Source organism: Macrobrachium rosenbergii, chromosome 4, assembly GCF_040412425.1.
Source record: "Macrobrachium rosenbergii isolate ZJJX-2024 chromosome 4, ASM4041242v1, whole genome shotgun sequence".
Taxonomy (NCBI): Eukaryota; Metazoa; Arthropoda; class Malacostraca; order Decapoda; family Palaemonidae; genus Macrobrachium; species Macrobrachium rosenbergii.
In genome coordinates, this window is record NC_089744.1 from 37,434,099 (window position 1) to 37,455,423 (window position 21,325).

The window sequence follows — 21,325 nt, forward strand, 5'->3', positions numbered from 1 at the left end:
TGGTCAGCATTTGTCCCTTTTCTGTTTTTTTTTTTTTTTTTTAAATAATTTGTTTGGGAATAAGAGGATTGTTATCCAGTGAAAACTGATAAAATCTTCTTAAGTAATTACAATTTGCTTTAATGGCTGTTTTCATCACGTACCTCTGGAACCAACCTTTCAACCCTCAGAACATATAAATTACCTCAAGATTACTACATGAAACAACCTTAAATACGTGTATGAGAATTACCGAAAGCCAGTAAGAGAATCCATTGAAAAACATGAAATGTGCTTACAATACTAATAACGATGACCATTAGCCTAATCGAGGATCATCTTGTTGTATCCCTGCAGGTCCAGGTGTACCTTTGGAGGAGGAACTTTCTCAGTTTGCTGTGCCACTTCCTCTGAAGTGAATAGTGGGCCTCAGACGCCGATACCCCTAACTCCTCCACCGGGCCCTGCGCCTCAGACACCGTCATCTGTAAGTATTACAAGAGCCAGATTACTAAATCAGTCTAAAATTCACCTAAACCTAAACTCTGCTGCTAGGTATAAACGCTATAAAGAGGGTTAGCATCAGGAGCAAAGTAGCATTATTCTTATCATTTTTAGTAATATTATCATTGATTTTATCTTTATTTGCCACGAACAAGTATTCTAAAAAAAAAATGGGGTATGGAGTAGAATCTTTTCAGTCCTATATGCCTTAGATTCTAATGAAAATCGTGTAATTTATGAATACTATTGATATTAAAATTTAATAATTAAAATATTACAAGCTCGTTCAAGCCTACGTTGCTTGAATTCTTAATACAACAAAGTGATCCTTGATACTGATACAAGGAAATGAAAATGTAATCTCATTCAACGCCATTTGTCCTAGGCTTTCATAAAAAGTAATAAATTACATTCTCATCACAAAAAAAAAATTTAAGTATATTAACATATCACAATTTATTTTTCTTAAAAACAGGCGTTAAAATAATTTGTACTCGAGAACGGAATCCATTTCCGAATTTCTTTGAAAATGATTAAGTTGCGCCAAGATTCAAGAACTTTGTGATATTTACTCGGTACCAAGAGTTTTGTGACTGCACCTTGATTCACAAGGAGCTTCTCGCATACAAGGTCTCATAAAGATCCAACACCAACGTAGCGGTTTGAGTTTTCCCATTGGAGCTCGAGTCACCAATACTTTTTAGGTTTCACAGAAATCATCCTGTAAGAAGGAATTCAAGAACAAAGTAGTGGTGCAAGCCTAGCCCATAGAACCTGACTCAACATGGTACTTCTTGTGTAAAGAACCTCATGAAGACTCAAAAGCACAGCGGAAAGACGTGTTTTATTCCTTGAACCTGATTCACACGGAACTAGTCCCAGAAAAGAACTTTTAAAGATTTAAGAACAATATAGAAGAGTACATTTTACCCCTTAAACTTGATTCACGTAATATTTTTCACCAAAAGGCTCCAGAAAAGATTCAGGAACAATATATGAGAATAATTTTTTTTCCTTGGAGCCTGATTTACATGTTAGGGTTCACAAAAGAATTTATAATAACTCGGGAACAATGTAAGGCTGATGCTTTACTGAAACCTAATTCATAGGGTACATTTCACAAAGAGGATCATCTGAAGATACAAGAAGGGTTTGAGTTATATGCTATACTATTGGAACCTTATTCCTGTGGTGCTTTTCACTAAAATGTTCTTGTAAGGTTTCAGAATGAAGTCGGTGTTTAAGTTTTGCTTCTGGAATTTGATTTGCATCGCAATTTTTACTGAAAGGATTTAGTGATGGGGTTGTAGTTTTGTTCCAAGAAATTGCTTCACATTGCCTTTTCACTCAAAGGATCTAGCAAAGATGGTAAAACATACAGGTGAATGTTTTGCTCATGGGACCTGATCTGCATAGTGCTTTTCAGTGAAAGGATCTTATAAAGATTTTGCTCTTGGAATCTGCTTTAATGGTGCTTTTCCAAACGGTTCTTGAAAAGACTTGAGGAAAATGTAATGGCGTATGCTTTTCTCCTGTAACTTAAATCATATGGCACTTTTCACAGAAAGGATACTGTAAATATTCAAGAACAATGTAGGGTGTATGTTTTGCTCCTGGAACCTGATTTACCTCATAGTCCTCTTCACAGAGAGGCTCTAAAGATTCAAGAACCTGATTCACAAGGTATTTTCCGCAGAACGAATAATTCTCCAATTCTGGAATAATTCGAGGGTGCATGTCTTATTCCTAGCACTTTTCACTGAGAGGATATTGTCAAGATTCAAGAACAATGTAAGAGTTAAGTTTTCTTCTGTCCTTGACCTACTTGGAACCTTTTACCGAAAGAATCCCGCAAAGGTTCAAGAGTCATGTATGGGCGTACGCAGCGGCGTTTGTTTAATGTCGCCTAGGCACATCTTTTTCCCTTTCACTTGTCTCTCGTGTGAAGAATTAGACAGGGGTATTGATTTCATATTTCACTGGTGTCATTAACGAAGATCTGGCTCCGTAAAAATCTTTAGTTATGCTATCTGCATATCGTTACACCAAAAATATAATTAAATCGTGAGATTATTCCTGAATAAATCAAAAAGCTATTTTTGCAGCGCTTAGTAATTCAGTTTTTGGACTTTTTTTGTTGAATTAGTGGACTTATCGTTAGTTCTGATATGGTAATAGTAATGACAGAAATTCTCCGTGTTACCTCACCTCACTCATTCACGATGGCAATCAACACGCACAATGAAAGTACCTAAAACAAAATGCAGTTTCTTTTATTGTTTAACAGTGAAACATTACCGAAAACTATCCTGTCCTTTTTTTTATTTGACACCTTAAAATCGTAATTCGGCCTCTATGACCTGGTCTCAAGTTATACTCGACAGCGAACTGTGATTTGGACTTTCTGAGGTGGTCCCTTTCGTAATACGGCGGTGTTTATTTTCATGGACTCGCCCTTATCGTCCCAGAAAAAAAAAGTGTAAGCTCAGCGGGGGTGAGCAAGAAGCCTTCCAGCGCTTAGCGACGTTAATTGACCTTTTTCTTTTCTCTCCTCTCCTCTCTCTTTAGAAAAGGGAGGCGGGTTCGTCAGTCCGTTGGTGTGTGTGTGTGTGTGTGTTGCTCGGCTAGAAGGCAAAGTTCTTAAATGAGAATGAAGTCATTTTTTTCCCTTTAATTTTTTAGTCTGCGATATGAATCAACACTGTAGAATATGAAAGTATACAAAGGCGACGTATTTTTCATATTTTTCTCAAGGAGGCTTTTAAATCTTTTAATCTCTTGTCCCATAAAAGGGACTAGAAATTACTTGTTTACCTAAGGGCGCTTATTATCTACGTAGGGAACTCTTTACAGTTATTTATTCATTGGCGGACTGAATGCAACTCTTAACTCAAAATATTTTTTCATTCATTTGAGAATCTTCTATTCATTTGTCTTCTTTCTCTTTTTTATTTTTCACTGTGGCCAACCGCCTCCACCTGGGCGTTCCCTTTTTCCCTTCCACCACATCTTTCTCATTCTTACATATTTCTCACCTGATCACATTACATGACCATACCACCTCAGTCTCTCTCTCCTCATCTTCTCTGGCATTTCAATACCTTTGTTCTACCACTTGGTTTATCTTGCCTTGTCCTGTCTTTCTGTGACAGTGTTCATGTGAGACTGTGATCAGAAAAAGATCTAGATCCCAAAAGTCAATATGTGTATGTGTATGAGAGTGTTAATGTAACAGGGGGTTAATGTAAATCACCTCAGAGATAGAACACGGTCCATAATTCGATCACAGCCAGCGACCCACCAGTCGACTCAGCTGTAAAAGGGCATCAGCTTAAGCTGGAGCCAAAAGATAAAAGATTCGACTGGATATGTGGAACGCCTTCTTGTTCACAGAGTCTACGTATTTTACAGGGGAAAGTGGTTTATGAATCAGTTCAAATTCTTTGTCTAAATATTCTGGAGAGCAAATCCTAGGCGCTCTTAAAAATCAATTGTAGGCTAAACCCACTGTGAGTGAGACACCATAGTAACTAAAAGCGAATGAAGAACAATGCAAAAGTTGGTTTTTACAGACAGTAAGTTTTTTATGCTGTGTTATCTCCAGTGATTAAGACGTCTAAGAAAGGAGTTTTGCCTTCTGTCTCTCATTCTATTTTGAAATTGATACTTGACATTTAATTGCTCTAATTTAGAGGAAAATAAATTAAAATCACCTCAGCTAACATTCCAGGAAGTTCAAATATCGTCTTCATATCTCATCCAAGTCTTGACCTTTGATTCTGTGGGGTTTATTGTTACCATTTTCAAAGTATTATATATATATATATATATATATATATATATATATATATATATATATATATATATATATATATATATATATATATATATATATATATATATATATATATATATATATATATATATATACATATACATATACTGTATATGTATGTATATATATACATATACATATACTGTATATGTATGTATATATATATATATATATATATATATATATATATATATATATATATATATATATATATATATATATATATATATATATATATTAGCAATCACTGCCTTGGACAGTCAAATTTCTTTTTGTAGAACGTTTCTACGAATGAAAATACATCGTTAGGCAAAAGCTTTACTATTTTCATTATTTCACCCAGGCCCAGTGGGACAAAAACTATAAGACATCTTTTATGGGTATATGGTGAACAAGGAGTCGACGTCTAAACTTAATAGCCTAATGTTCTGAAGGGGTGCATTTAATTCTTGTAATTTATGACACGTGTTCTGAATTTTTCATGTGCGAGGAAGAAAACATGCCTAAAGATATAGAGAGGAAGTCCGCTAACCACTTTGATGTTTCATAATTGAAGCTCCCGAACATAAAACTATTAGTCTAATAGGTAAATTACCTCCGTGGGTTTTTGGGAGTCCATAAAAATAGGGAAGTTTCTGATTAATTGCTTTGAATTTCTCCAAGACTTAAGTAATTAATCTGACTTTCTTGTAATGCCCAGTGGGAACGTTTTGGAGAGGATTTCACGTTAATTTCTCATAGGTATTAGTGTCGCTAAGGGAGCACGGGGATTTTGTTACAATGGAATTCTTGATACATGCTCATAATTGTGCCATCTTTGCCTGATCTCATTAATATAAAACCTAATTTCTTTACGGACCCAATCAATACCCAATCTTCCTGATATCTGCGACGACATTCTGTATTATTCCTTTTAAACAAATATCCTCTCGATTATCATTTTTATCAGCAATAAATTTGTCAAAACCTACAGAAACATAAAGTTTATTTTCGGGTGTCTGTGATTAGGCCTAATGACGAACCTGGATTTAAAACTAGATGTTGGTTTACGGCTAAGAGTGTGGCGGACACGTTCATGACTGCCTTGGTAGCTGAGATCGTTCCAGGAGCTGCTGCTGATCAATAATAGAACCAAGGCTAATCTAGACAATGAGTGCATTTTCATGTTTAATTGTTAGAACATTTTTCAGCATTTTACACATACCTATCTACGGAAATCTTAAACGTTATGAAGTCTACAGGTATTACGCTACAACGAATGCGTCACACAAGTATGCGATTTTATTTTAGCCTCCAAGTGGCAACTACCCTTTTATGACCGATATGATATATCCTGTCATGGGCTACTACCTTGAAACAGTTAATCTGACATTTAATCACGGCGAATTACTTATGCTTTGCTCATACCTTCGGCACGGTAACGAGTGATTGTATGGCCTAATACATATCAACTCCTCTGTACTTCATTGCATAAACATAGCATCTGAAACGGCAATATTAATTTCAAAACTGTCATATTCACGAACATAGGAGTGATTCAACACAAGCAGAACAAAGTTTTTAACTTTTTATTTTGAAGGTCATGCTTAGTTAACTTCGCTTTAGTTAGTACGAACTGCCAATATCTTTTATTTGTCGGGGTAGGGTGAAAATCGCAGTTCTAAACAACTATTTGTGAGTATAACTATGGAATTAAGTTTATTCAAGCCTTCTGATTTCTCAAATATATATAAAAAAATCTCTCTTGTTATAAAGATGGTTTTCTATTCAAACTGTCCACTGACTTTGCCAGAATGTCGACTACCCCTACCGTAGCTACAAGCTTGCACCTCCCACCTCGAAAATAGTAAAGCCTCTCGCAAAATGGTTCTTGGTTCCCGTTCCTTTCTGTGGTTGTCAATAAGCCTATACAGTTCCTTGATGCGGCTTCTGTGTCCTCTTATCTTTTTGTTTCCTTCCTATTGATTTTGATGTCACCTCTCGCTGCCTCCTCCTCGCTCACCCTTTCTCGGGATGGCATTGTGTTTGTCACCGCGCTCGCCCACTTTGATTTGCTTGTTCTTCTTCGCTTGCAACAAATGAACAGCATTCGTGTCTCGGTACTGCTTCTGCTCGAAACCTGCATTCTGAGAAGTGGAAATTCTTCGAGATTCAGTCACTGTTTTTTCCTGCTATGAATTATTCATCTTCGATCGGAAATACTCGGCTGGAAAGCGTACAGACGACATAATTTTATCTATCTATCTATCTATCTATCTATCTATCTATCTATCTATCTATCTATCTATCTATCTATCTATCTATCTATATATATATATCAAATAAAGTTAATTCGGAAATCTTACTGCTTAGTTAAAAAGGTGGATTGAACCCTTGAACTAAGATGGATAAAAGCATTTCTATGCGTGAGTTCTACTATGTTTATGCCAGCAGGATTAACCACTGAATACCCACTGGGAAGAGAAAATAAAAATAGGAATAATGATAGAAAAATTTTGCAACCTAATTTCAAATTTCGAGATTCGGCATTCTCACAATTCCGAGAGAGTATTTAGATGGATTTACGATAATATTTATTTGATGTGTATCATTGCCGAATTTTTCTCAAGTTTATTACAGTACTTTTCTTATTAGAATATACGTTTGGACTGAGCTCGTTCACTAAAATCATGTAAAATTACTGACAGCTGAAGTGTGAATTAGCCTGCTATCCTTATGAGCTGTTAGCTATCGCCTGACGATGATCATCATCATCAATTGTCTTAATAACAAGCATATAAAGCACTCAGAGATCGTAAATATACCTCCACCAACACCAAACCCCCTATGAGGGTATATTCCTATTGACTAGAAACGGTCAGTTATTGTGATCCAAAAAAAATCTTACAGGTTAGACACTCATTGTAAAAATAATAATTCAGCTGATTTGCGAAAAGGTGGGGTAATGGTGTGTAAGGCTTCAGTTTCTTAAACCTAGAGCCCATTCCTAAAAAGTTTCCTTCTCCTGCAATGTTAACAAGTCCCATCCACCACAAAGGCTAATCATTTGTCGCCAGCCGCAAGAATCTTGTTTTGGTAACATTTTCTTAGAAACCCACATGACCGTTTTCCGTCGTTCTGTTAACAAAGGTCCAAAGAGATAAACGACCAAATCGAACTAATTACTTATCACCCTCCTTGGCGGAGGTATAACAGTAACAAGATCATTTGGAGACCGTAATGCCTCTGCCAAGCCTTCCCAACCCATCCACAAAAAATACAGTTTTCTGGTCTGGATCTTGATCTCAGTCTTTCCCAACATGGGTTCGCTGCTCACCAGTCACGAGGTAAAGTGGTTGTATAGATAAACAAATATCTCTTTTGAGACATTTTAGGGTGCGTCCACACTACAGTAAAGCATGTTGTAACCACACATCGGTAACCTATCGCAAAGACATCGCAAAAGAAAACTTGAATATAAGTTACTGACTTGTTGGTAGTTCTAACCAGTACTTCGTACGATTATCCAGAATTGGACAAGTTTCGTTCTCCATTCACGGCCGTTTACATTTTTTCAACTGTTTGTGATATGTCAGAGATAAGCTGTCGCCGTGTTTATGACATGTTGTACCGTCGTGTAGACGCAGCGTCGCGTACATACAAACAGGCACACATGGGTGAAAGCATAACAGCCGTCCAACTCCTCTGTCTGAGGTAACGAAAAAGGCGGTATTTACGTTAACGGTGATGAAAACGATAAAGAAATTTTAAATTGATAGCCTACAGCGGGCAATCTTTATTATAATAACTACTAGAGTATTTGAAACCTCATAATTGTGAAGTTTATCCAAACGTGCACTTTTTACTGCAAAAGTTTTCCTGGAAAGCAAATTACACAAAGATAATCATAACAATAACAACAGTATTTGCGCCACAGACGCAGTTCGTAGGCATACAAAAAACTGTCATCAGATCGTGGACTCTTCATCGGGCTCCTGACAAGGTCTTTCTCTTAAAAGTACTTCCGCTCCAATGGGAAAATACCAACATTTTTCTCTGCTAAGCACCTTTTAAAGCCACTCTCCATCTGCCGGGAAAATGGGGGAAATGCTCACTTGCTTTCGGTTACGCGCAATTAAGGATTAAAGTTGCTGTTTTCCCTTTGAACTATGAAAGGACGAACGAGAGCGCTGGTATGCAAGTGCCGAAATGAAATCTCTAGCAGGAAGTAAACAAAGAAGCGGGGTGAATGAATGAATACGTAAGCTTGTTCCTTTTATTCATTGTACAGCTTTCCGTTACGAATTTCACGCAATCGTCAACAGCCGAATGCCAAATAGCATTGACAAGATGAATAATGTATGAGAATATTGGTTCGACCTTACTAGAATTCTCCTTCCTTTATATGTATATATATATATATATATATATATATATATATATATATATATATATATATATATATATATATATATATATATATATATATATGTGTGTGTGTGTGTGTGTGTGTGTATGCCTAAAGTCACAATAACACGTGATTTTTAGAGGCAAAAGAATCAAAAGGAAGAAACCAGAGTGTTTGCTCCTGACCGGCTTCGTCCATTTCGACTTATTAAGAGGATGTTTAAACATAAGAAACCACTCAGCAGCAGACTTGTTTTTTCCTCCTTGTCGTCTTGTGCATTTATATATATATATATATATATATATATATATATATATATATATATATATATATATATATATATATATATATATATATATATATATATATATATATATATATATATATATACAGTATATATATATATATATATACACATATTACAGTATATATGTTTGTTTGTGTGTGAAAGGACTGCACATGGTATTCATAGTTCTGGAAAAGGCATACGACAGAGTACCACGCCAAGAGGTTTGGAGGTGCATGCGAGTAAAGGGAACAGCGGAGAGGTATGTGAGGTTGGTCCAAGATATGTATGAAGTAGCAAAAACGCAGGTTAGAAGCAGTGTTGGGTTAACTGAATGGATACCAGTACGAGTTGGTTTGCATCAGGGATCCGCTTGAAGTCCATATCTTTTTGACCTGATAATGGATGTGCTATCTCAAGGAATAAGAGATCAGTTCCCCTGGTGCATGTTGTTTGCTGATGACATCGTGTTATGCAGCACCAACAGAGGGGTAGTGGAGTCAAAACTAGAGCAATGGAGGAAGGTACTGGAAGACAGAATTTTAAAGATCAGTAGGAAGATGACTGAATACCTAAGTTTTAATGAAGGTCAAGACTCCGAGATTAGTATGGAAGGGACAAGGTTGACCCGACTAGAAAAATTTAAGTATCTTGGTTCAACAGTGGCTGATGATGGAAATTTGCATGCAGAAATAACACACAGAGTGCAGGCTGGACGGAAAAATTGGAGAAAGATGTTAGGTGTCTTATGTGACAGCAGAATCAATATAAAGGTTAAAGGAAGAGCGTATAAGACAGTAGTGAGACCATCTTTGATGTATGGCGCAGAAACATGGCCGGTAAAGAGAGTGCAAGAGAAGAAATTGGATGCGGTAGAGATGAGAATGCTAAGGTGGATGTGTGGAGTAACAAAAACGGACAGGATCAAAAACGAAAGAATAAGAGGAACTACTAAAGTCGTAGAACTATCAAAGAAGACCCATTAAAGAAGACTGCAGTGGTATGGCCATGTGATGAGAAGGGATGAGACATATGTAGGGAGGAGAGTGATGCAGAAGGAGGTGCCTGGTGGGAGAGCAAGAGGAAGACCAAAGAGAAGGTGGAAGGATGTAGTTAGAGAAGATGTGAGAGACAAACAATTGTCAGAGGACGATGTGTTTGACCGAGCCAGGCGGAAGAAAGCTGTCAGAAACATCGACCCCACATGGAAGTGGGGAAAGATGCAGAGAAAGAAGAAGATATCTTTGCGTGCGTGCGTGCGTACATGTTATATTTATACAATTCTGCAGGATAAATTTCCATAGCTCAATGATTCCAACCTCACTTCTAGCAGCAAGACGCACTGTGACTTTTGAATTACGCAGTGAATTATATATCTCACTGGGAACCAGAAGGTTATATCATTCTCTGGAGCCACCCCTTTTTAGGTTCTATATCACAACGCACCCGAAATTATTTCTTCTTCTATATTTGCTATCATTGCTTCTAACCCATGGAACTGCCTACCTCGATGCATCTCGACTATCACAAAACATAACAGCCTGTCCACATATTTAAACATAAGCTGAGTTCCTGGATATCTTGCCGATGAGCCAACATACAATACCACAGGTCAGTTCAGAGAGCCAAATACGGACCTCAACTCAAACTCTGCCTGACATATTGTGTACAATGCCCAAGGCAGATCTAACATCACTTCTGTCAATAAATGCACAAACGATGTCTGGGCCCTCACAGAGGCGTCCAGCTACAAGTAAATTTGCAGGTTAAACTTTCTCTCTCTCTCTCTCTCTCTCTCTCTCTCTCTCTCTCTCTCTCTCTCTCTCTCTCTCTCACTCATATACATATACTGTGTGTGTATGTGTGTATGTATATATGTATATATATATATATATATATATATATATATATATATATATATATATATATATATATATATATATATATATATATATATGCCTTTCCCCCTTTGAGAAGGCGTCTTAGGTTGATGTAAACCTTCCATTTCTACATTAAGTCTTTTGGGATGCGATCACTAGACCCATGTCCTTTTCTTAACTTCTCCGATTAGGAAAACAGGGGCACAATGGCGTTTTAGGACACATGCTGCTCTCTTTCGCCAACCCCTCCCCTGAACACATTTCGGGACTTTAACCTTATTCCAAGAAAAGTTCTTAAAACTGGATGAAATTGCACCTTCTGACATCACTTCCTCTAAAAGAAGTTGGGATATGAAAAACTACAATGTCACCAAAACCAGTAAGGAACAAAACGACTGGACACATCACACACCAAATCTTGAACTCTAAAATACTATAGTTCTCAAGTCATTGTGCTAAAGGATGCACAGTATATACTGACTAAGCAGTAATCTGGTAGTGACAAGGTTATTTCCATGAGAGAGAGGCTTTGGGCACTTCGATTGGCCCCAAACTTTGTCCCTAAAAAAAATCTGAGGGAGGGAGATGGACTACAAAGTGTCGCAGTTCCCAAGCTGGCAATGGAAATCCGAGCTTCCAGTGCAAAAAGTTTTGGAATTGCCTTGTCAGGTATCGAATTTGTTGCCTTGTATTTCAACCAGCAGTTTTTTTAAATAAGTATATCAGTTTTCAAGTCAACTCCATGGAATGATCTCCAAAGCAACAATCACTCACTACTAATCTCTAAAAGATTGAGAAGTTAGAAGAATTTTGGATCCTGCTTTGATAGGAAGGAAAGTATGTACTGTTCATATCCCATGCTAACCAGCTGAGTACTTTGGATGAATACTGTACGAATAAATACCGTAGAGCATTGGACGGTTTTCATGCAAAGCCAAATTTTTCAAGTAGTTTTAATGCCTGTTACCTAATCAAGGTTCGTGCAGACTCTGAACAGGTAGATGAGGATTACGCTCTAAGAAGTGATAAAATTGATTTCGTAAAAGCAAACTGAAAATCTTCAAAGACTCAGACATTACTTAGGAGTGTCTTTAAAGTCAACAAAAACTTCCTTGCGCGGAAGGTCTTTTCTAAATGGATTTGACCTAATTTGGGGTCTTATCGAGATAGGGAAATTCTTTAGATGGACTGCGTCACTTAATGAAATCTAAATATTGGCAAAGCTTCCAAAGTCGCTGCCTCTAGGCGTTGAAGAATCTGATTCCGTGTGTATATGCGAGAGAGAGAGAGAGAGAGAGAGAGAGAGAGAGAGAGAGAGAGAGAGAGAGAGAGAGAGAATTTAAAACCCACTGACAACTTCTGGTGATAACTTCAGAAGAAACATTCGACAACAAAGGATTTTTAAACAACACGTTTTCTAACAGGTCCCGAACAAATGAAAGGCAAAGGGAGGTGCTTTGATATTAGAGTGAAAATACAGACTTGCTGTCATTCTACATTAACTCATTATTTTTGGTCCCGAGTTCATTAAAAGTGTAGTGAAGAGATAATATTTCTGAAATTACATCTTCATTCTTACAAGGCACCTCTCTCTCTCTCTCTCTCTCTCTCTCTCTCTCTCTCTCTCTCTCTCTCTCTCTCTCTCTCTCTCTCTCTCATATCTGGAAATTTCATTTCATACGATAAAATGTATTCTTTTTGAAGTGTCACCTAAACTCTTACACGTGCGAATATTTGAGTCACACAGATAACATAAACCAGGAGCTTAAACATTAGCTACAGTGGACACTCTCCTTGAAAATCGACACGTGGCAAAGATCCATGAATATCTATATTCTTGATAAAGAGCATCTGGTAGATTTTTGCAGGAATCACACCGACTGAATTTCTGAGTGAAGTTAAAACATTACAACTACGGAGATCAGATATTAAGTTCCAGACATTCTGGCTTCAGACAAGCATATAGGCAATTTACTTTTCCCCCCAGAAAAATCAGTGTGGTGTATACATCAAACAGAATAAGAATTTCACGATTTCAAAGCAGCAAACAAATGTGAAACACCCACTGTGTTTTAACTCAAACTCCCAACTAAATTTAGTCTTATGTTGTTTCTTTCTTGAGGACTGGATGCGAACACTTCCTCCATTTTTCTCATAGGGTTAGTTATTATGAACTCATTATGAGCTATGTCTTTGACAACACATGTACAAATGAAATTTATCTTCAAGCATGAAATAAAAATTTTCTGTACTTTTAGATAACGGTTAAAGAGGCACATTTTCTCTGCTAAAAATAAGCATTATTTAACAATATTTTTACAAGTATATTGAAAAAAACAAAAGGGAAACATGGTGAAAGACAGCTGGAGTTACTTTAGAAAGGCTATTTAAGGGACGGCTTTAGAGGCGGGGTGAGAGTGTAACTTCTGGTAACAAAGGCGGTATTTATCCTTAATAATCTCCATAAAAGAGGGCTAGAAGTCGAAGGTGCAACAATTGCTAGTGCCTTAATGATGTTGCAGCTCTGCGGAAGGTATGACGTAATTCAAGAATATATTTGGCAAGACCAGAAAATAGTGGGAGGAATGACGTCGTTGGAGGTACATCTCGACTGCAAGTCTAGGTGAGCTTGCTAGACCAGCAACTCTGATTTCCGAACTGGCACAAAAAAAGGAATTTTTATGGTTCCACACCTGCAGACATAACAGTGATGTGTGGCCTTATGGACATCTGTCATTCCAAATGCACCAATATTCTCCACTCAAGGAAAATAGACTGAGGAGTTGGACAAGGAAGCTCCAGGAGTTGGGCTCCCTGAGAATGAATAGTATTTTCTGGAAACCTGTGCTTGTCAAAATCGATAGACAATCAAATATGTAGTTGCTGTAGACAGATATAATTGGAAAATAAATATTATATGAATATAGGTGGCAACAGGAATATATGACGAGAGTAAAAGTACAAATTGGGAGAGACGGGTGTTCTGGCACAACTGAGCAATAAAACATATATCGTCATTATATGGGAAATCTAAAAGCCACAGTGACCTCTTTAACTTCTCATTTCATAACACTTTTTGGATGCACTTCTGAAATGAAGATCAAATGAAGGAACCACAACTTCATGTGAGGAAATTCAAAACTCACACACATTCTGAATAGGGGTGAGGATGAGCAAAAGCACTGGGCCTCGAAAGGTATGAGTTAGTTCCTGCTGATGCATACATTAAAGTATCTGTTAAATTCAGATACAATGTGACAGAGCAGGAATCGACCTGGCCTCAATGTCGTTGCATAGAGTTCTAGTTTTTGAGCAATTGTTTTTTGTGCTGATATATATATATATATATATATATATATATATATATATATATATATATATATATATATATATATATATATATATATATATATATATATACTGTGTATATATATATATATATATATATTGTATATATGTATATATGTATATATATATATATATATATATATATATATATATAGAGAGAGAGAGAGAGAGAGAGAGAGAGAGAGAGAGAGAGAGAGAGAGAGAGAGAGGTGTTCTCTGAAAAGCATTTATTAGTCTCCTATAAGCTTTCTTCCTGTAAGAGGCAGGTTTTTCACCTTCCTCGTGGTTGATCCCACACTTTTTCCTTTCCCTTTCCTTTTACTTGTTTTTTTCGGTCCTGTGCTAAAAAAAAAAGGACAGCCCACCCGTCCCATTGCATTTCGAAGCTGTCACATTTGCGAGAACAAAAATGTTCGGTCAGCTTCCCCCAACAAGATTATCCTCCCGTTTTATCATGCTAGGAGTGAAATGTCATGTACATATCGTTAGGAATTCACTAAGCTGCTATAACCATAACAACTTTTTATATAAAGAAAGGCTCCAGAAACTGTCAGGATGCAACATTTTTACGTTTAGAATAGGTACAATATTCTTCTCCAGCCATTTTACTGCATATAATGCAGTGCTATTTTTTCTTCTTCAAATGGAAAACCATGAACTAGAAAAACTCTGATAACAAAGATAATGGCTAAAGGCAACTCATTAACACTCTGGATTCCATCCAGAAAACTTATTAAAGAAAGAAAATGTTTTCAGTTGCAGAAGTTCTGCAGATTTTTAATATGCAGTCCACGGTAAACAGTGTTTATCATTCACGATGAGTGAAACACCTTTCCCTTTCTCTCTCTTTCAGCGTTTTTATATAGAGAACGGACAGATTGGACAGATATGTAGCAAGAGAGAAAGAAAGAGGAGAAGAAAAGCGAGGAAATGATAAATTACCATAATCACACAACTCCAAGTGGAAACAGATTGGGAAACACTGCTAATGTATTTAAACTTCCTCCTACCTGAGTTCCCAGTAAAGATTGTGAAAAATTTTGAATTGCAAAAAAGAAAAGAATTTTAGCGTCAGTGGAAGTGCCCTAATGTATTATGATCATCATAGCATCATTAATACTAGGAACCTTTGTAATTTGAAATTTTTGTAAAAAAGTATAAATCTTCGTAATGTCGTCTGTTTTTCAAGTAGGCCAAGCAATGAACGACACCATTAGCAACTGTCAGGGAAATGTGTTGCCTGAAAAAACAATTGTGAAAAGGGTAAAGCTGCCTGATAAATATCACCAATCACATTTTTTTTTACTTCTATTTTTTTTATTTTTTTGCCTAGTTGATAGGTGTATTATTTCTGCTACATGTAGCAGCTGTACTGTATCATAAGAAGTGCAGCTCATATTTATGTTGTTTCGTAACAGTGTAACTTTGACCTACATTATAGCCTCAACAATAATACATAAGACGACACTTTTCTTTATTACTAATAGCTCAGCACATTTCCTTCTAATTTCTATTTGGTTGTCTGGTGAAGCATCCGAACAGTCGCATTCATCATTATTTGCTCACTTCCTTCTCGTGTTTTTCTTTGACTTCAAATTCATCATTACTGCCCTTTTCCGCAACCACCCCGCTGGTGTACAAGTCTTGGATGGCTTCCTTTGCCTTGCATGGAGTAAAGAATCCATCACATTGAATGTTTGTAGATACCTCTAATGGGATATCCGACTTTTCTTGTCAATAGTTTTGTCTGCTCTGCTTGTACTCTAGCACTGGGACCTATAAGGTCATTCAGCTCTGAAACGGAAACTGACAGGAAGAAGATTTGAAAGTTGTAACAGGAGGAAAAACTTCGCAGTTACACTATCAATCAACTGATAGGAGAGGGTGGAAAGTAAGATGGAAGAAAGAGAATATGAACGGAGGCACAGTAAAAGGAATGAAAGGGATTGCAGCCTTTGCTGAGTTCAGTATCACTGTTTCGTGAGTTAATTTAATCTTAATAATTTTAGTATTCTAATATTTTATGGCTTTTGTCCTTTTAATTTTCTCTGGCGGCGTTGCATTGTCCACTGACTATAGTTCTAACTGATGTTTCTGCCCCAATTAAGGCCAATGCCTGTGAGTTAATTGGCAGTCCATTGTGTCATAAGGATAGGTAAAATTAATGTTCGTCTACCTAACTGAGTGGCAATAACGTGCTGGACTCCTGTAAATATGCTTGACTGGACGATAGGCATGGTTTAAATCTATTGGTTCAAAAGATTAAGAATTTCAACTCCTTCAGTAGTAGTTAAGATAAATTACTTTTTGAGTCACTAAACTGTATTCCTTGAACTGCGACTTTCGGAAAAGTTTTTTGACCGTTTAACTAGAATCAACGGTATTACTGAAAGCCACCCTGTAAGAAATACAGCTTAGTGACTGTAATACCTTATGTTAAACTTGGTCAGCTTTTCATACTAAATTTAACATGTAGCAATACAATCACTCCTACTTAAAAGATCATCAAATCTGCTGAAAGTCACAATGTGTACAATAAAATACAGTTTAGTAATTGCCGAAAGAATTTATAATTTTAACAGTAAACTTAACTGTATAAACGAATTCAGCTTAACTACAATTGAATTAGTTGACATTCTTCATCAATAATCCAATACACTGACACTAAGACGTCTTTCTTTAATTTCAACCTTGAGTAATTCTTATTGGTGATTCACTGCGAATAGCATTTTACCAGTCAGATAATACGAACGTAAAAATATGACTAAAAGTTACAAGATTCGTTGTTACAAAACAACTACAACTACAAGAAATTACAGGCAAGAGCTGAACTGAACTGAATATAGAATTTAGGCCAAAGGCCAAGCACTGGAACCAATGAAGTCATTCAGCGCTAAAACGGAAATTGACAGTAAAAGTTTAAAAGGTGTAACAGAAGGAATACCTCACAGTTGCACTGAATCAATTGTTAGGAGAGGGTGGAAAGTAATATGGAAGAAAGAAAATATGAAAGGAGGTACAGTAAAAGGAACGAAAGGGAGGAGGTACAATAAAAGGAACGACAGGGGTTGCAGCTAGGGGCCGAAGGTACGCTGCAAAGAACCTTAAGTAATGCCTACAGTGCACCACGTGAGGTGCACTGACGGCGCTACCCCGCTGTGGGGTACAGGCAAGAGAGTGATGAGCTTAAACCCAGATGCTGATTCGCGTTGCTTTGCTTCTTTGATGCTGCGAATCCTTATACTGTTTAACAGCATCTTTGCGGTTATTAAAAAAAAAATTAAATTAAAGTATGCACTCGAAAGTCTTTATATCGTGTTTGAATAAGAATTTCTTCTGAAGTCTTCATTCGATTTCATGGTGGTGATATTTTTACCACAATAATAATAATAATAATAATAATAATAATAATATCATGTGATGTGTTTTCAATAATGAATTACTTCATTTTGAGCAAAGAGGTATTTTTAAGTTATAGGAGCTGGATTCCTTAACAAAATTTTTAATAACAAACTCAAGAAATTGTATACTGTCTTAGAAGCTTCTATAAGTCTCGTTTGTTCCATAACTTATGAACTTTATAATTGTTTACCATTTTGTAGCTTTTATACAGAAAAAACGTTGATTTTCCTAACATATTTTTCGGTGTAGACCTTTTTCCTTGTCGCGCTAAATAATTTAATATAAAATCAATCAATCAGTTTTTAAATGATGTTAAAACCTGGTCGAAAACAGCAACCTTTTAAATAATATATATATATATATATGTACATATATTTGTTTATTTCTTTCCTGCGCAGCTGCTTCCACAACGCTGTGGCTTAAGGGGTCTGGTCGACCTAGTTGTAAGTGGCGAAGACGCTCCTTTATCAGCCTGGCCATGGATGGCGCTCCTCGAAGCTATTGGTAAGATGAACATTATTCTCGAGTCATCGTCTTCTTCTCTTCTTCTTTTTGTGTGTGTGGCCAAGGAGGGCTGGGTATATTTCCAACTTTCGCACCTTTTGTTTCTCTTTTAGGTAAGAAATCATCCACAGAATGAAGAGGATATGTCTAATGTTTTCTTTAACTGAACATTATCGTCATATTCTAAGGTACTGAAGGTCACTCCCTGATTCAGTTTGACTCAGAAGAATCCAATAGATTTGAAATGTCCCGCACAAGCAAACAACCTAGGCCTATGCAAGAATACTCGAATGAGGTCCTAAGAAGAACAGGACTTCCACTGGTTGAATTTCACATTTTGGGCAAGCAGTCCCATCGTAGCTTCAGGTGTTTCTTTGGTCAGGTCATTGTGTACAATCTATAAGACAGGGCTTCTTCTTCTTGTAAATTCAGAGCATCATTAGCCGGGGTAATGGGGGCATCGAGACCGATTGTTACAGATTCGCGGGTGACAGCGGTTTTAAATCCGTCTCCTCATTATCGCTGTGGGAGGTTAGCTTCACTCTCCTAACTCGAAGATTTACCCGAGAACCGACATGGGCCAAGGTCCACAGAATCTCTAGACCTTGTAGAAGGCAGTGGCGATTCGAAACGAAGGGATTATTAGACGTGAACCAGAAGAAAAAGTGTTGAAGGTCAGGCAAGGTTAGAATCATAAACATAAGCCTTAAAAACGGTCAGCAAGGATGCCTCTCTCTCTCTCTCTCTCTGCTTATCATGCGTGCATAGTCCATATTCGGTCACGGCTACAACCTGTTGTATTACTTCATGATATATGTATGAATTTTAAAATAAATAAATGTATGTAAAATGTATGTATGTTGTATGTATGTATGTATGTATGTATGTATGTATGTATGTATGTATATATATATATATATATATATATATATATATATATATATATATATATATATATATATATATATATATATATATATATATATATATATATATATATATATATATTTATATATTTATATATTTATATATATATATATATATATATATATATATATATATATATATATACATATATACATATTGTATGTAATGGTTACAAGACCCTCTTAACTTTCAGTCTCTTCACACTTTTTGGATACACTTGTTAATACAAACCTAAGATACAAAGGAAGAATCAAATTAACAAGTTCCGACATCATTGCGGGATTTGTATCTATATTTGGTATAAAAAAACGAGGTCACGGGTAGTTAACGTGACCTCATTTGATATACCGAATGTGGGTTCAAATCCTGCTATGAATTCAGAATATTTTCATTTGCTTTTTCACTTGCAATTCAGGTTTTGTTGTGATAAGCGTATCCACAAAGTGTGAAGAAATCAAGAAGTTAAGAGGGCATATATATATATATATATATATATATATATATATATATATATATATATATATATATATATATATATATATATATATATATATATATATATACTGTCACGTGACGGCTGATCTCCCGTATTGAAGGAGACTTAAGAAATTAGAAGAGTATATCTATGGGTTCAACAAGCGCTCATTCGGCCTAGTGATGGAAAGGACAGCATAAATGGGGCCCACTCTTATTCCCGTGACAATTATTGCTCAATCTTTCCTTCCTTTTCTAAATAAATAATTATCTCAATAATGGGCACTTAATTAGTTCATCTGGAACTATTTGACTCTTGGATTAACACTCTCAATTACTTTCTTATCACTGGCCTATCATTAGAGGCAGGAAGCAAGTTATAATTTTACACTGTTTTAACTCTCAAACCTTTAGTGAAGGATCACCAAAGACTTGAAATTATATCACTGGGTTTACACTTAAAATTGTTCATTTACAAAATTTACAAAACTCGTCAGCTTCACTGTCACTTCACTGTCACCAGTTTTGAAAAACACTGAATGGGATTGGTTATGAGATATGGATGGCATTTTTTTGTGACAACTTGACAAATAATCGACATAAGCCTTAGGCTCGTCAAAGGGATCATATTTTAATTTCATTCCAATTATTACTTTGTCTCATTTATCATATCCTCTAGCATTCCTATCCTTATCCAATTCGCTTCACACTAAAATTATTCTCTCGTTCGCAGAACAAAACATGTCCGTAACCTCTTTTCCTCTTCAGAGTGGATGGTTCTTAGCAAGCCTTTGAAATGGATGAGGTTGCTAATCCAATGCCCTTTTCTCGAACCCATCTGCTACCTGTACCTATCTACTGTATAATTCTTCACCTCAGGCCCCAGTGTCCTAGGTAAAGTCGAAAATATTTATGGAGTAATTTCCCCAACATGGTGTATGACCTCGTCTATTGTGTAAAACAGTCCACGTAACAGGGCTGTACGTAATATGGACTGCGAAGCAGGATGGCAAAAAAGGAAGAGAGATGAGAACAAACCAGATCAATATGAACGAGAAGACCCAGGCCCTTTTCCTCTTTTGGAATGCTTTCATCAGTTGATTGAGCACGATGATAATGAATGGCAATGCGTTTTGATGAAGTTTCCGAGGATCAGACAATGTTGATAGCAACTAATGATGGAAAGCTATCACTTAATATACTGTATATATATATATATATATATATATATATATATATATATATATATATATATATATATATATATATATATATATATATATATATATGTTCAAATCCGCAGCCGACTGTCAGTATATATCCGTGTAGGCACCCGGGATTATATGTAATCAACAGATATGAAAAGCAAATGGGTGTTACAGACTAATATAAACAAAGCCACTCCAACATAAAAAACATATATCGAATACCTATGGGAGAAAGGGATGGGATTGGCACGATACACGTACACACCGTTACCGGGGTCTAGCGATGTCAGGCAGGGCAGCCGATCGAGGCTACGGCCTACCCCAACGCTAAATCAAAGTGTGTCGTGCTTACCCCATATAGAAAATGGGGGAAAATGTTAAAACGAAGAAAAAAAAATATATATATATATATATATATATATATATATATATATATATATATATATATATATATATGTGTGTGTGTGTGTGTGTGTGTGTGTGTGTGTATATATGTATATATAATATATACATATATATACGTAACATATATTTTTACCATTTTTCCTGGGGAAATGCTTACCATGAGCCAGTTATAGACTCTCAATGAAT

General features: G+C 36.2%; 1 protein-coding gene across 3 annotated transcripts in view; it reads left to right on the plus strand.

Moving 5' to 3' along the window:
- Nucleotides 1–21,325, plus strand: part of LOC136832741 (phenoloxidase-activating factor 3-like) — a 137,216-nt gene that overhangs the window by 74,670 nt on the left and 41,221 nt on the right. For all 3 annotated transcript variants that reach the window (XM_067094273.1, XM_067094265.1, XM_067094261.1), the window contains exons 4-5: nt 337–466; nt 18,020–18,125. In XM_067094273.1, the coding sequence (XP_066950374.1) occupies nt 337–466; nt 18,020–18,125 (236 nt within the window). The remainder of the gene's footprint in view (nt 1–336; nt 467–18,019; nt 18,126–21,325) is intronic.